The sequence below is a fragment of the Capra hircus genome, chromosome 16 (assembly GCF_001704415.2).
Source record: "Capra hircus breed San Clemente chromosome 16, ASM170441v1, whole genome shotgun sequence".
Taxonomy (NCBI): Eukaryota; Metazoa; Chordata; class Mammalia; order Artiodactyla; family Bovidae; genus Capra; species Capra hircus.
Window position 1 is genome coordinate 36,206,896 of NC_030823.1, and position 14,487 is coordinate 36,221,382.

At 35.0% G+C, this 14,487-nt stretch overlaps 1 protein-coding gene across 2 annotated transcripts in view; it reads right to left on the reverse strand.

The window, feature by feature from the left end:
- The window catches only part of KIFAP3 (kinesin associated protein 3), a 145,864-nt gene that overhangs the window by 98,916 nt on the left and 32,461 nt on the right, over positions 1 to 14,487 (reverse strand). For both annotated transcript variants that reach the window (XM_005690630.2, XM_013970173.2), the window contains exons 6-9: positions 10,322 to 10,421; positions 8,803 to 8,927; positions 6,918 to 7,016; positions 1,210 to 1,388 (exon numbers count right to left, since the gene is read on the reverse strand). In XM_005690630.2, coding sequence (XP_005690687.1) covers positions 1,210 to 1,388; positions 6,918 to 7,016; positions 8,803 to 8,927; positions 10,322 to 10,421 — 503 coding nt within the window. The remainder of the gene's footprint in view (positions 1 to 1,209; positions 1,389 to 6,917; positions 7,017 to 8,802; positions 8,928 to 10,321; positions 10,422 to 14,487) is intronic.

Genomic DNA, 14,487 nt, shown 5'->3' on the forward strand with positions numbered 1-14,487 from the left:
AGCATAAGTTATTTCCTAGCTCATTAGATTTTAAAAGAAGAGGAAAAAAACAGGTAGAAATACTATATATTTAGACTATCTGAAAGAGAATCCACTTATACTGATAATACACAGTCACCTAATGACTTGTAATAGCATATAGTTCTAAAAGTTTCCAATCAAGTTAAAGCCAATGACCCAATAGTTTCACTCCTAGAAATCTATCCTAAGAAAACAAACAGAATATAGACAAAAATGCATGTACAAATGTGTCCACTGAAGTCTTATTTATAATAGCTAAAAGCATAAGCAACTTCAGCATCTGAAGGCAAGGTATGGTTATTGTATGATCTCTTTAACAATAACATCGTTCTTACAAAGACTCTTTAATGACACAGAAAAAAGCAGATAATTTTTATTCTGTCTTTATTTATTTACTTTTTTGTTGTGCCTTGTGGCATGTGGGATCTTAGGTTTCCCAACCAGGGATTGAACTGCACCCCTGCAATGAAGTGCAGAGTCCCAGCCACTGGACCACCAGAGAATTCCCTATTCCATCTTTACATCTTTCTGTATTACATATACTTTTAAGCTGGAGAAATAATATATGATCACTTTGTACCATTTATCAAAAATAACTGCATCAATACAATATAAGATGGCAAATGGGAACCTACTATAATGATACAAAAAGAAATGAAGATGGTACAAATAAAGAGGGCATTAACTAAAACAATGGCTCTGGGAACAGAATGAAGAGACAGCCTCAAGGGATCTATCAAGCAGAATCAACAGGCTGCAGCTACCAACTGGAACAATAAATGAGGAAGAGGCTGGGCTAAACTATACTGCTACTGCTGCTGCTGCTGCTGCTGCTGCTGCTACACACTAATTCCAGAAAAGCAGGAGAAAAAAGAGCTTAAGGGAAAATAATAAGGCCAGATGACTGAATCACAATGTAAAGTTAAAATGACTTTCTATATATTATGTTTAATGTGGAAAGATTCATTCTGTATAATATATTAGGAAAATAGTCTATTCAGAAAATTTCAATTATCTGGATTATTAACTAATAAGAAATATATTTCCTAATGAAGTTACTTAAGTGAATTACTGCTATTGTAAATTTTTTTATTCAGAATTATCTTAATCGGGGGATAATGTGTTTACTTTTTATCAAAATATTCTAACTTGAAAATGGTGAACATAGACTGTTTCAACATAAGTTACCATGTCATTTTTATTCTCCATAAAAATGCTGAGTTTCTTTAAAAATGACACAACTAGAATAAGCAGCTCAAAATTGTCCCGATCAAGAGCCTTCACCAGCATGTGAACTATGTTCTTGTTCCTCATCTTCAGCTCTGTACGTGTATCCTCAGCAAGATTCAGAAGCAAATAAAGAGCAACTGGAAAAATAAAATAAACAAGAGTTAAATAAATAGCACGTTGAATCAACAATTTAATAAACCATTTCTACTCACTAAAGTGACAGATGTAGTTCTAAGAAGATAATGTTATCTTGAAGATTTTAACTAGCTATTCATTAGAAAATTATTAACACTGACATATATGCTATAATAAATAAAGCATATATATGATAGTATTTTTATGATGTTGATAAAGACACAATAACCAAAATAGGACAATGATTCCTACCTTTTTGAAACTAAAAGTTTCATGGTAATCAAATGTCAATTAAAGGTACATATTAGAAAATAATAAACAGGAAAATAGAGAAAAATAATTTTATACATGTGGAAAACAAGGTAAAATTTCAACACACAAGGGCTGCTGTGTTAAAAAAAAATGTACAGTATAGCCAGAGCTGAATTTAAGGATGTACATGCTAAGTCACTTCAGTCATGTCCAACTCTGTAGTCCACCTGGCTCCTCTGTCCACAGGATTCTTCAGGCAAGAATACTGGACTGGGTTGTCATGCCCTCCTCCAGGGGACTCTTCCCAACCCGAGGACTGAACTAGCCTCTCTTATATGTCCTGCATTGGCAGGTGGGTTCCTTATCACTACTGCCACCTGGAGAGCCTCAATTTAAGGATCCTAAAAGACGCTTACTCCTTGGAAGGAAAGTTATGACCAACCTAGATAGCATATTAAAAAGCAGAGACATTACTTTGCCAACAAAGGTCCATCTAGGCAAGGCTATGGTTTTTCCAGTAGTCACGTATGGATGTGAGAGTTGGACTGTGAAGAAGGCTGAGCGCCAAAGAATTGATGCTTTTGAACTGTGGTGTTGGAGAAGACTCTTAAGAGTCCCTTGGACTGCAAGGAGATCCAACCAGTTCATTCTAAAAGAGATCAGTCCTGGGTGTTCTTTGGAAGGAATGATGCTAAAGCTGAAACTCTAGTACTTTGGCCACCTCATGCAAAGAATTGACTCATTGGAAAAGACTCTGATGCTGGGAGGGATTGGGGGCAGGAGGAGAAGGGGACGACAGAGGATTGAGATGGCTGGATGGCATCACTGACTCGATGGACGTGAGTTTGAGTGAACTCTGGGAGTTGGTGATGGACAGGGAGGCCTGCTGTGCTGCAATTCGTGGGGTTGCAAAGAGTTGGACACGACTGAGCGACTGAACTGCACTGAAACTATTCTTCATATTCATATGGGTCTTGCCCCAGTAGTATGGAATAATTAGTTTTAGACTAAATGCCACTCATGTCCAAACTAACAAATCTTAAGAGCAAGAGCAAAAGGATTAAACTGTTTCCAAGTAATCTATGCCTCAAAATAAAGCTCACAAATATTTATAGGAATAAAATAATATTCATCACCTAACAATGAAAATTTCACATAGTCCTGCCTCCAATCAAAGATTATTAACCATTCAAAAAAAGCAGGAGGGACTTCCCTGGTGATCCAATGGTTCAGATTTTGAGCTCCCAATCCTGGGGGCATCTGTTCAATCCCTGATCAGGGACCTAGATCCTGAATGCCCCAACTATCACGTGAATCACAACTAAGACCCAGCACAGTCAAATTAATTAATTAACTAATTATTTTTTAAAAGGCAAGAAAACACAATCTATACGGGGAAGAAAAATCACCCAGTTGAAAGTATCCCAGAACTGACACCACAGTTAGAATGACGGAACAGGAATACTGAAAGTCATACAACTGTATTACAAATATTCTAAAAGTTAAGTAGAGACACGGAAGATATACATAAAGTTAAATCAAATGTCTAGCAATGAAAACTGCAATGCCTGAGATTTGTATACTAAACTGAATTAACAGTAGTTTAGAGACTGGAGAAGAAAAGATCACTGAAATTAAAGACAAAACTAAAAACTATCCAAAATTAAACACACAAAGAAAAACAACAACAGCAAAAATGTAAAGATATCAATGAACTATGGAACCAACTTCAAGTGACCTAATATAACTGTAATTGGAGTCCCTGATTAAATAATAATTGGTAATTTTTCATATTTGATAAAAAACATAAATCCACATTCCCATAAGGTCAGTGAAATCCAAGAATAAGAAACATGAAGAAAGCTACATGAAAGTGAAAGTGAAACTGACTCAGTCATGTCTGACTCTTTGAGACCCCTTGGACTATACAGTCCATGGAATTGTCCAGGCCAGAATACTAGAAGTGGGTAGCCTTTCCCTTCTACAGCAGATCTTCCCAACCCAGGGATTGAATCCAGGTCTCCCACATTGCATGCAGATTCTTTACCAACTGAGCTATAAGGGAAGCCCAGCTACACCAAAGCACAATATAATTAAACTAGTCAAAACAAAAAAATGGCAAAAAGTATGTATGTGAATGCTCAGTTGCTGAGTTGTGTCTGACTCTTTGTGACTTTACGGACTGTAGTTTGCCAGGCTCTTCTGTCTTTGGCATTCTTCAGGCAAGAATCCTGGAGTGGGTTGCCATTTCCTTCTCCAGGGTATCTTCCAGACCCAGGAACTGAACCTACTTCTCTTGCATCGGCAGGTGGATTCTTTACCACTGAGCCACTTACATACCTATCAATAATTACTTTAAGTGCAAATGAACTAAAAGCTCCAATCAAGGCATGCAGTGGCTGACTGGATACAAAAACAAGACCTATACACATGCTGCCTACAAGAGAATCAGTTCAGATCTAAAGCCACAAACTGACTGAAAGTGAGAGGATGGAAAAAGCTATTCCATGAAAATGTTAACAAAAAGAAAAATGGAGGAGCAATACTTATATCAGATAAATATACTTTAAGCCAAAGAGTATAACTAGAAACAAAGGAGGACATGACATAATGATACACGGATCACTCCAACAATAAAATACAATTTTAAACACATATGCATATGGAAACACAAAGACCACAGTGAAAACAATCTTGACAAAGAACAAAGTTGGAGACATTGCACTGATTCCTAACTATACTACAAAGTTACAGTAATCAGAACAGTATGGTATAGTACAAAACACAGACACACAGATCAATGGAACAGAACAGAGAGTGCAACAATAATTGTCAATCTATGACAATGAAGGCAAGAATATACAAGTGCTAAAGATGGCTTTTTCAGTAAATAGTGTTAGGGAAACTAGACAGTTACATGTAAAAGAATCAAACTGGACTACTTTTTCACACCATATACATAAACTCAAAATAGATTAAAGGCTTAAATATAAGACCTGAAACCATAAAACTCCTAGAAGAAAACATAGGCAAGATGCTCTATAACGTCAACCTCAACAGTAATTTTTTGAATATGTCTCTGAAGGTAAGGGAAACAAAAGTAAAAGCAAACAAATCTGACTACATCAAACTAAAAAACTTTTACACACCATTGGATACTATTATTAACAAAATGAAAAGGCAGCCTACTGAATGAGAGAAAATATTTACAAATGACATATCTGATAAGAGGTTAATATCCCAAACATATCACACACAGCTAAACATCAAAAAATCAAACTCAATTAAAAAATGGGCAGAGGATTTGAATAGAAATTTTTCCGAAGAACACATACAGATGGCCAACAGACACATGAAAAACGCTTAACATTACTAATCATCAAGCAAATGAAATCAATACTACACTGAGATAACACCTCAAACCTGTCAGAATGGCTATTATCAAAAAGACAACAGATAAATGCTGCCAACATGTAGACAAGAGTGAACCCTTGGTATACTGTTGAAAGGAACATAAATTGGGTTCAGTCACTCTGGAAAACAATATGGTGTTCATCAAAAAGTTAAAAACAGACCTACAATATGATCCAGCAATCCTACTTCTGAGTATACATCCAAAGGAAATAAAAGCATGATCTCAAAGACAGATTTGCACTCCCATGTTACTCCAGCGTTATTCCTAACAGTTGAAATATGGAAGTGACCCTAGTGTCTATAGATAGATGAATGGATAGAGTTGATGTGAAATACACATTTATATAAAATATAATATATATTCCATAAAGAAATCTGAGCACCAGAGAATTGATGCTTTTGAACTGTGCTGTTGGAGAAGACTTTTGAGAGTTCTCTGAACTACAAGGAGTTCAAACCAGTCAATCCCAAAGGAAATCAGTTCTGAATATTCATTGGAAGGACTAATGCTTGAAGCCGAAACTCCAACACTTTGGCCACCTGAGGCAAACAGCTGACTCCTTGGAAAAGACCCTGATGCTGGGAAAGACTGAAGGCAGGAGGAGAAGGGGATGACAGAGGAGGAGATGGCTGTATGGCATCATCAACTCGATGAACATGAGTCTGAGCAGCTCAGCGAGTTGGTGATGGACAGGGAAGCCTGGCGTGCTACAGTCCATGTCACAGAGAGTCAGACACGATTGAGCAACGGAACTGAACTGATAATATATATGAAATATATACTGTGATTACTTACATATGTTATATGTAACATATATATACAGAATAGGATATTATTTGTTACTAAAAAGGGATGATATTCTGATTATTTGAGTCAACAAAGTTGGACCTTGAGGGCATCATGCTAAGTGAAATAAGTCAGACAGGGGAAGACATACACTGTAGGTTCTCACTTATATGCTTTTATGTGGAATGGAAAAACTTTGACTTCACAAAAACAAGTAAACTGATGGTTACCAGAAGCTGTATTGTGGCAGAAATGGAGATGGTATTCAAAGAAATCAAACTTTCAATTATAAGATGAGTAAGTTCTGGGACCTAATATATAACATGGTGACCCCAGGTAAAGATAATGTATTGTGTACTTGAATGGTATAACATCTATGACAGTAGATGTTAACTGTTCTCACCATAACAACAACAGAATGGTAATTATGTGAGATGAAGGAATTTTTAAGTAATCTTATCGTGGTGAACATTTTGCTATATATACTTGTATTAAACCATTACACTGTATACCTTAAACTTATACAATATTTGTTTTATGTCAATTATATCTCAATAAAAGCTGGGTGAAAAACCAACAGTCAGCTACAAAGGAGTAATTTCTTATAAATGATATAAGATTTTGCATCTTATCAATGGCTGAGAAATCATATTATTAAACTGTTAAATCTCTCAGCAAACCCTAGAAAGAGGAGACTATTTTTTATTAAAGAGATATATCTTGAAAAGTTTTACATCAGTTTCCTAAGAAAGTGACAAAATTGTCACCATATAAGAAGATTCTTATTGATTCTTATTACTGAAAAGGTCACACATTGGATTAAAAAACCCTTTCTGATCAAAACAATTTCAAGAATGTAATTTATACATTTAAGAACTAAATGGGGCCTTTCAGTGGAAAGATAGTGGAGTGAAATTTAAAACATTAATATCAGTGCTAAAGACAAGATTTTGTAGCACATTAAGATTCACAGACTTTTCAATTATTCTGACATTAGCTTTATTCATCTGACAAACATAAAACAAACTAAATGTACAGTAAGCACTCTGTTGCATTCTCATTGCTTAGGTATTCATACCTCGTAACAGTTGTTCCTGTTTTACCACAAGCCCCTGGTATTTTTTAAATGTTTTTTCATAATCTTTTCTCAAGGTTTGGTTTTCAGGGTCTTCATCAAGTAAACAAGTTAAGGATCATCCATATTCAATGAAGCAAAGTAAACCTACTGAAAAACACTATGAAAAACTATTAAATTTTATGTGCAATTTTACCCAGTTATTTTCTGCAACCAAGAGTTTAATTAAAATATTCTTCTCTGCACAATAACTGTGTTAGAATAGAACTTCTTAACCTAGGGTTCAAGGATGTGCTTGCAGACCTTGGGTAAACACATGTTTAGGCTTCACCAAATACATAAATCCTTAAAAATTGCATGCATTTTACAAATGTGCACAAGTCTCTAACTTTCACCAGATTAAAAACTGGGTCCATGAACCAAAAAGGTTACAGGCTTAAAGAATGGTTTAGTTGATAAGGATAGTGAATTCTACTTCAGACAGATGTCTAGTATATTCAAAGGATGCTGATTAGATCTAAAGCTTGTTAGCACCCTCTTCAGACTACATACAAAAATAAAATATCCCAAAGCAAGAGAAAAACATTTTAAAATTATATCTTATAACCCCAAACAGTTCCCTGCACACCTGCAGAAATAACCAGTTACTGCAGTATGACTTCAGGATACCCAAGCATTCAAAAGCATCCCCTTTGTTGAACGCTACTTGCATGACAACAGTTTCCCCCTCAATTTTTGGAAATTTTAGGTACATTCAGTAAACTTGGGACTCAAGAAATTACCTACGGCCTCTAGGATTATTAAGTTATCCACATGGGTTAAGTCAATACCAATCTAGATGTCAGAAACTTAGAGCACACACAGAAAATTTCTAAACTTGTAAAGATCCTAATTAAGAAAAGTCAAATCTCTGTGTGTGTGTGTGTATTTTTATAGTGATTTGGGGATCTCACCAAGGGGAGGTAAAAACATGAGATATTGGGCACAACAAAAACAATATTTTTATTTTTTAAAAGAGATCAATAAATTTTGGGTTCAAAAGAAAGTGACCAATATAGCTTGTTCATCTGCAAAACATATCATATGAAGACACATATGAATAAGTCTGGGCCTCCAATTAAAAATTACAGTTGTAAAAAAAAAGAATTACAGTTGTAGAGGAAATATGATCAGTATCTTTAAATATAAGAAATGGGATATTGAAGAGAATATCCTTATTCTATATTGCTTCAGTTTGCAAGACTAGAATCAAAGAATAGAAGTTATTGGGAAGTAGACTTTGGTACACTAGGCAAAAGAGCATTATAATGAGTAGAATACCAAAGCACAGAATGAGTTAAAGAATAAGCAGTGACATGTCAAAGAAGAGACTAATAATCCATTGGTAAGGAAGCTGCAGAGAACATTAAGGTTTCTTTCATGGGTTCTATGATTCTACAGGCATCTCAAATCTGTATGTATTTTTAAAAATAATTTTTGTACTTAATTAGAAAAATAGAATTTAAAACTATGTTCTTCACCAAAGTCACACTCATTCCAATCAAAGCTACCTTATTTCAAAGAGGGAACTACACAGGCCAACAGTGGTGAGCCAGACTTCAGCTTACTAAATGGTCTTAGGGAACATAATAGCACAGCCACTTAGAAACTCACAAATTCAGTTATCCAGGACAACAATCATTTATTCCTCTAGCTTATCACCTAATCAAAGTTAAAAAAAGATCAAAACTGTATGTGAAAATATATTCATTCTGTTAATTTCAATCTTCATCTTAACCTTCAATACACTATTGCATTTTTCCAAGTAATGTGAGTGACAAAACAAAATCCCCTCTATCCAAAGCTCACAGGCAACAGCAGTGGAGTGAAATGCTGCTTCAAAGGATATCAGCTTTCTTCTTCTTAGAAAGTTCTTCTTGCCAAAGCTCATGTCTTTTTAATTCATGATCAATGATATTCATACACAGAGCTCCAATTTTATAGTGAGTGATAAGTCCATGAAACTGAGAAAAGCTTTAAAGAAGAGTTTTTAGTATGTATTTAAAGGAATACATTTTGAGGCTTCAGGAAATCTGTTTTGGATAAACACTGTACAAACAATGTAAAACAGACTTTACAGACATATTTTAATAAATGAACATACCCAGAGTATACTAGGAAGACTTGAAATTTTGAGATTACTTTAAATATATTTTAAAATACAATCTTTACTTGAAATGAAGTAATTTTTAAGTTAAAAATTGAACAAAATGAGTTTTTGCAACTAACCACCATTTGAACTATTTCAGGTTCAGTTCAATTCAGTCGCTCAGTCGTGCCCGACTCTTTGCGACCCCATGAATCGCAGCACGCCAGGTCTCCCTGTCCATCACCAACTCCCGGAGTTCACTCAGACTCACATCCATCGAGTTTAGATATCCTCAAAATAAAATTTCAGACTACCACCGACAAAACCAATAATATAACAGTACTATTATTTATGCTAGGAAATAAACTAGTTAAGTATTAACAATCAGGTTTTATATGTTTCCTAGGCACTTTACTCAATCGAGTACTTATTCAGTAAATTTTTATTTTGCTAATGCTGGCACATTTTTAGAACAGAGGCAAAAAATTCCCTTGAATTTCTGAAAAGTCAGAAACTTTTCACATTGCCTCAATAAACATCCTTCTAAAGAATAAATGTCTATAAATGATATACATGAATACATAACAGGAACACACCTGCAAACATATATAGTGGATATACACAAAGACAGCTGACTCTTGAATCAGGCAATGACTGGGGTGGTCAACCCTCTGTGTCATCAAAAATGTACATGTAACTTATAGTGGGTTCTCCATATTGGTGGTTCTGCACAAATTCAACTAGTACCTTCATATAGTATGGTGGTACATATTTAGTGAAAAAAACTACTACTTTAGTGGACCTGTGCAGTTCAACCCCCTGCTGTTCAAGGGTCAACTATATATAAAACAATAACACTTACTGGCACTTACTCTAGGTCAAGCTTTTTTCTAATACCTATCTGAAGAGGCTGCTACTATTACTTTCCAAAATTACAAATGTGGAAACTGAGCATAGAAAGGTTAAGTTATGTAACTAAGACCACAGAGGTTAAAACAGCAGGATTTGGATTCAAATTCAGCGAGTCTATTTCCAAAGCCCATAACTCTTAAAATTTATACCATTATATTATCCTACTGCACATGCACATGCTTGATGAATGTAGACTGAAAGAAAGACAGAACAACAAAGGGGACAGAGAATGGAAAATAGAAGTTGAGAGGCAGAGCACTGTTAGACACATATGGAGACTGAGAACACTAGTGATCTACTATTTAAAGCAATGACACACAGAGAGAGAGAGATATTAGAACTTTTATTTCCTAATTTTTACACTTACCTGGAAAAGCAAAAAAAGATGTATATTATGTTTGTAGCTAACTCAACACTTTGTTTCCAGTCTTCCCTCAGGACTCTTGCTAATGCACCAAGGGCAGTATCTAAAGAAAAAGGGGACGTACAAAAATGATCACTCAGAATCAACTCTGATAGAAAGGGTAATTGGTTTTAAATGTCTACTTATCAATAAATAACAAAGCTAAGGTAGAACTGGGACAAAAAGTAGGATGCCTCTTTCCAACACAGAAAGCTATTTTAAAAATTTAAATATTAAAACTCGGAGAAGGCAGTGGCACCCCACCCCAGTACTCTTGCCTGGAAAATCCCATGGATGGAGGAGCCTGGTGGGCTGCAGTCCATGCTAAGGGTGGGACACGACTGAGCAACTGCCCTTTCACTTTTCACTTTCATGCAAGCATTGGAGAAGGAAATGGCAACCCACTCCAGTGTTCTTGCCTGGAGAATCCCAGGGACGGGGGAGCCTGGTGGGCTGCCATCTATGGGGTTGCACAGAGTCGGACACGACTGAAGTGACTTAGCAGCAGCAAATACTAAAACTCACAACATGCAACTTTAAGTCTATTATCATAAACAGAAAAATAAAATATAATTTAAACAAAGTAACAAAATCAGAGTACTATGAATGACAATAAATAATGAAAAGAACCATTTAATTCTTAATTTTCATTTCTATATGCAACTGCAGTGGCCAGGTTTTTAAAATCTGATTTAATGTATTTGTAAGAAAAAAAAAAACTAGCTTAAGTCTAAAAAAATAATGAGCTGTTTATAGCAGGATAACACTAGCTTCACTGAAGCAAATTAATAATCAAAACTTATAAACTGAAAAATAAGTCTAATATTTTAATGTCATGTTAAGCTGATGCTAACAGGCAAAAATAGAGCAAAAAAATCTTCCCCAAAACTTCAGGCTAGACTGATAAACATCCCTGTTAGGCCTTTCGCTTTAAAATGGTAAAATTAATGAATTGATTAATGAGAATAACTATACATTAAGTAAACATACAGTAATGCGACTACTTTCAAATTAGTATTGTTCATGGCTGACTTAAAATCATTAAAAACTGAAATAACTGTATTATATAGAGATCATAATTCAACTTTCTATAATAGGCATGTAGGATATATTGTGAACTGTATTATCAGTATTTATTATGATGAAAAAAGTAGTTTATTTGAGCTTTCTGGCCATTCACATTATGGAACAACAAGAATTCACTATATATTGTAATCCATTAAGTGGGGAATTTTTTCTACAAGTTGAAAAATATCCCATAATAGCATTTCATGATATTATTCATATTCATACTCATATATATATACCAGAGCACTGGTATAATACAGGCCTTGAACAAAATTATTCTGAAGTCAAATAAATAAACAACATGTAAAAGCTTTAAAAAGTCTTAATAAAGACCTGGTTTAGCTTTGTTTAATCCTGTATTACCAAAGGCATTTCATCATTATTAATCCAGAGGATTCAGTACTTCTTAGGATATACTTTGGAAAATGATGTGCTATAATGTCATGAATTTAACATTTTTCTTTACTGAGGAATAGAAAAATGTCTAAAAAAACCTATAGCTATAGGAATTATTTACAGGCAATGAAATAAACCAGAAGAAAACAGAAAGCTTACAAAATATTAAAATAAACCCCCAATTAATTTGTAAGTTGAATGTAATCATAATTAAAATTTCATTATGATTTTCTTAGAGAATATAATAAAGTGATTGCTAAATAATATATAACAAAATGTATAAGACCAGCAACAACACTTTCAAAAAAAAAAAAATCAACTCACTGGAACATGTCTCCTACTTATTCTAAAACTCTAGTCAAAGTACAAAACAAAACGTATCAAAACTAGTATGATATTGGAACGGAAATGATCAAATAGATCAATAGAAAAGAAAATAGAGTATCAAAACACACCTATGAATATATCAGAGCAGTACCTGGCACAGAATAAGCTTTCAAGAAGTATCTACTGAGTAAAAGAATGGCTGGCCTATATTAATAATAGAAAAGGCATTTCAAATCTTTGGGAAAAGAAGGAGTATTCAATAAGTACACTGGAATAACTGGCTATAAAACATGGAATAAAATAAAATTACACCTCTATTGCTCACTTTCAACAAAAATGAATTCCAGGGCCAAGCACTTCTGGAACAGCAGACTAAGGACCTCCAAAAATCCACTCCTCCATAAGCAAATATAATACTGGTAGAACTTTTCAAAATCAAATTTTTTTAGATCTGGAAATTAAGTAGTTTTGTGACAACTCGAGAAGAATTTATCTGAGAAACAGGCTGACTTGGTAAAAACAGTGAACTCTGTGGCATTTCAACTTGCCCTAGTTCCATTCCCTCCATGCAACTTTGTGGAAACTTTGAAAACCAAGAGCATCATATCTGTGAAAAACAGTAGCCCAGCAGCAACTGGAGGAGAGCGAGCAGTGTGGTCCTCCCCTAGGTCCGCACTCTGGTGAATTATCAATACCTGATACATCAGGACGCTTGCTGAAAAGCTCCATTTCTATGGGTTTGCTTTATTTAACCTGACTCAGAGATTGCTCTTATAAACAACCTTAGTACCAGGGCATTTGCTGAAAACTACTAGTAGCAACATTACAGCTATGTGCAGCAGCCTAGCCAACTGGAATTAACAAGAGGCTGACCAAAACACTTTGAAAAGAAAAACTGGGAAATAATATATTCACAGGGTCTTGAAAGCCTCCAACATATTCCTGGTACTCTAGATGGTCAGGCACATGTGCAGGAATGGCCTCATGTCAGGGAAAGCCCTAAAAAGCCTAGTCTCTCATCTCTACCCAACCTTGACACAATATTCAAGCAGCAATTAAAGGCTAAGGTTTGTAAACTACTTGCTTGAGCACTGAAGACATCCTCCTGCCCATACGTTCATACCCACAGCCCCTCAGCAAAGGTTAGGATACTTGGTTCCAGGCATCTAAAGAAATCTCTATCAAATCATTAGTTACCACTAAACTGAGCAGAGGCTTCAGTGATTGCATGGACAAATAATACAGACTTTATAGAAGTAATCCAGGAAAATCATTAAAAAAAACAAACAGTAAAAATAACAAGCCCAGAAGGGAGTGGAATTCTGATTTCCAGAGTTGCTACAATATTATTTCAATAACAATAACAAAAATACAATGCATACAAAGAAAAAAGGACAGTATATCCCAAACTCAAGGAATATGGCATTGAATACAAACAATCCAGGAGGAAGCTCACATTCTGAATTTATGAGTCAAAGATTTTAAATTATTTTAAGTCACTATAAATATATTTAAAGAACTAAAGGAAATCATGTCTAAAGAATTAAAGGAAATATGAGAAGGTATGAGAATGCTGTCTCACCAAAGAATACCAATAAGGAAATACAAATAATACAAGATGAACCAAACAGAAATTCGAAAGTTACAAAGTTCAACCTCTGAAATGAAAAAGTCATTACAAGGTCTTAACTGCAGATGAGAATTAGAAAAAAAAATCAACAAGTATAAAGGCAAGTTGATTAAGATTATCCAGTCTTGAACAGAAAGGGAAAAAAATGAAAACTATTAAGAGAGCTTCAAAGACCTATATGACATCAACAAGCTTACTAACATGGGAGTCCCAAGAGAAGAGTATATACAGAGGAAAGAGCTGAATAAATACTTATGATAATAATGGCCCAAACTTTCTAAATCTGATGAAAAACAATCTGCATATCCAAGAAGCTCCATAAACTCCAAGCAAGATCAGCTAAAAGATATCACCACTTAAACACATCAGAGGGCATCCCTGGTGGCTCAGAAGGTAAAGAATATGCCTGCAAATGTAGAAGACTTGAGTTTGATTCTCAAGGTCAGAAATATCCCTTGGAGAAGGGAATGGCTACCCACTCCAGTATTCTTGCCTGGAGAATTCCATGGACAGAGGAGCCTGGTGGGCTACAGTCTGTTGGATTGCAGAGTCCATAGTCAAACGGGCAAAAGCCAAAGGCAAAGGAAACACTGAAAGTGGCAAGAGAAAATCAATTCAACATGTTCAAAGGGTCCTCAATAAGATTAACAGCTGATTTCACATCAGAAACCACAGAGACAGAAAGCCAGAGGGATGACATAGTCAAATT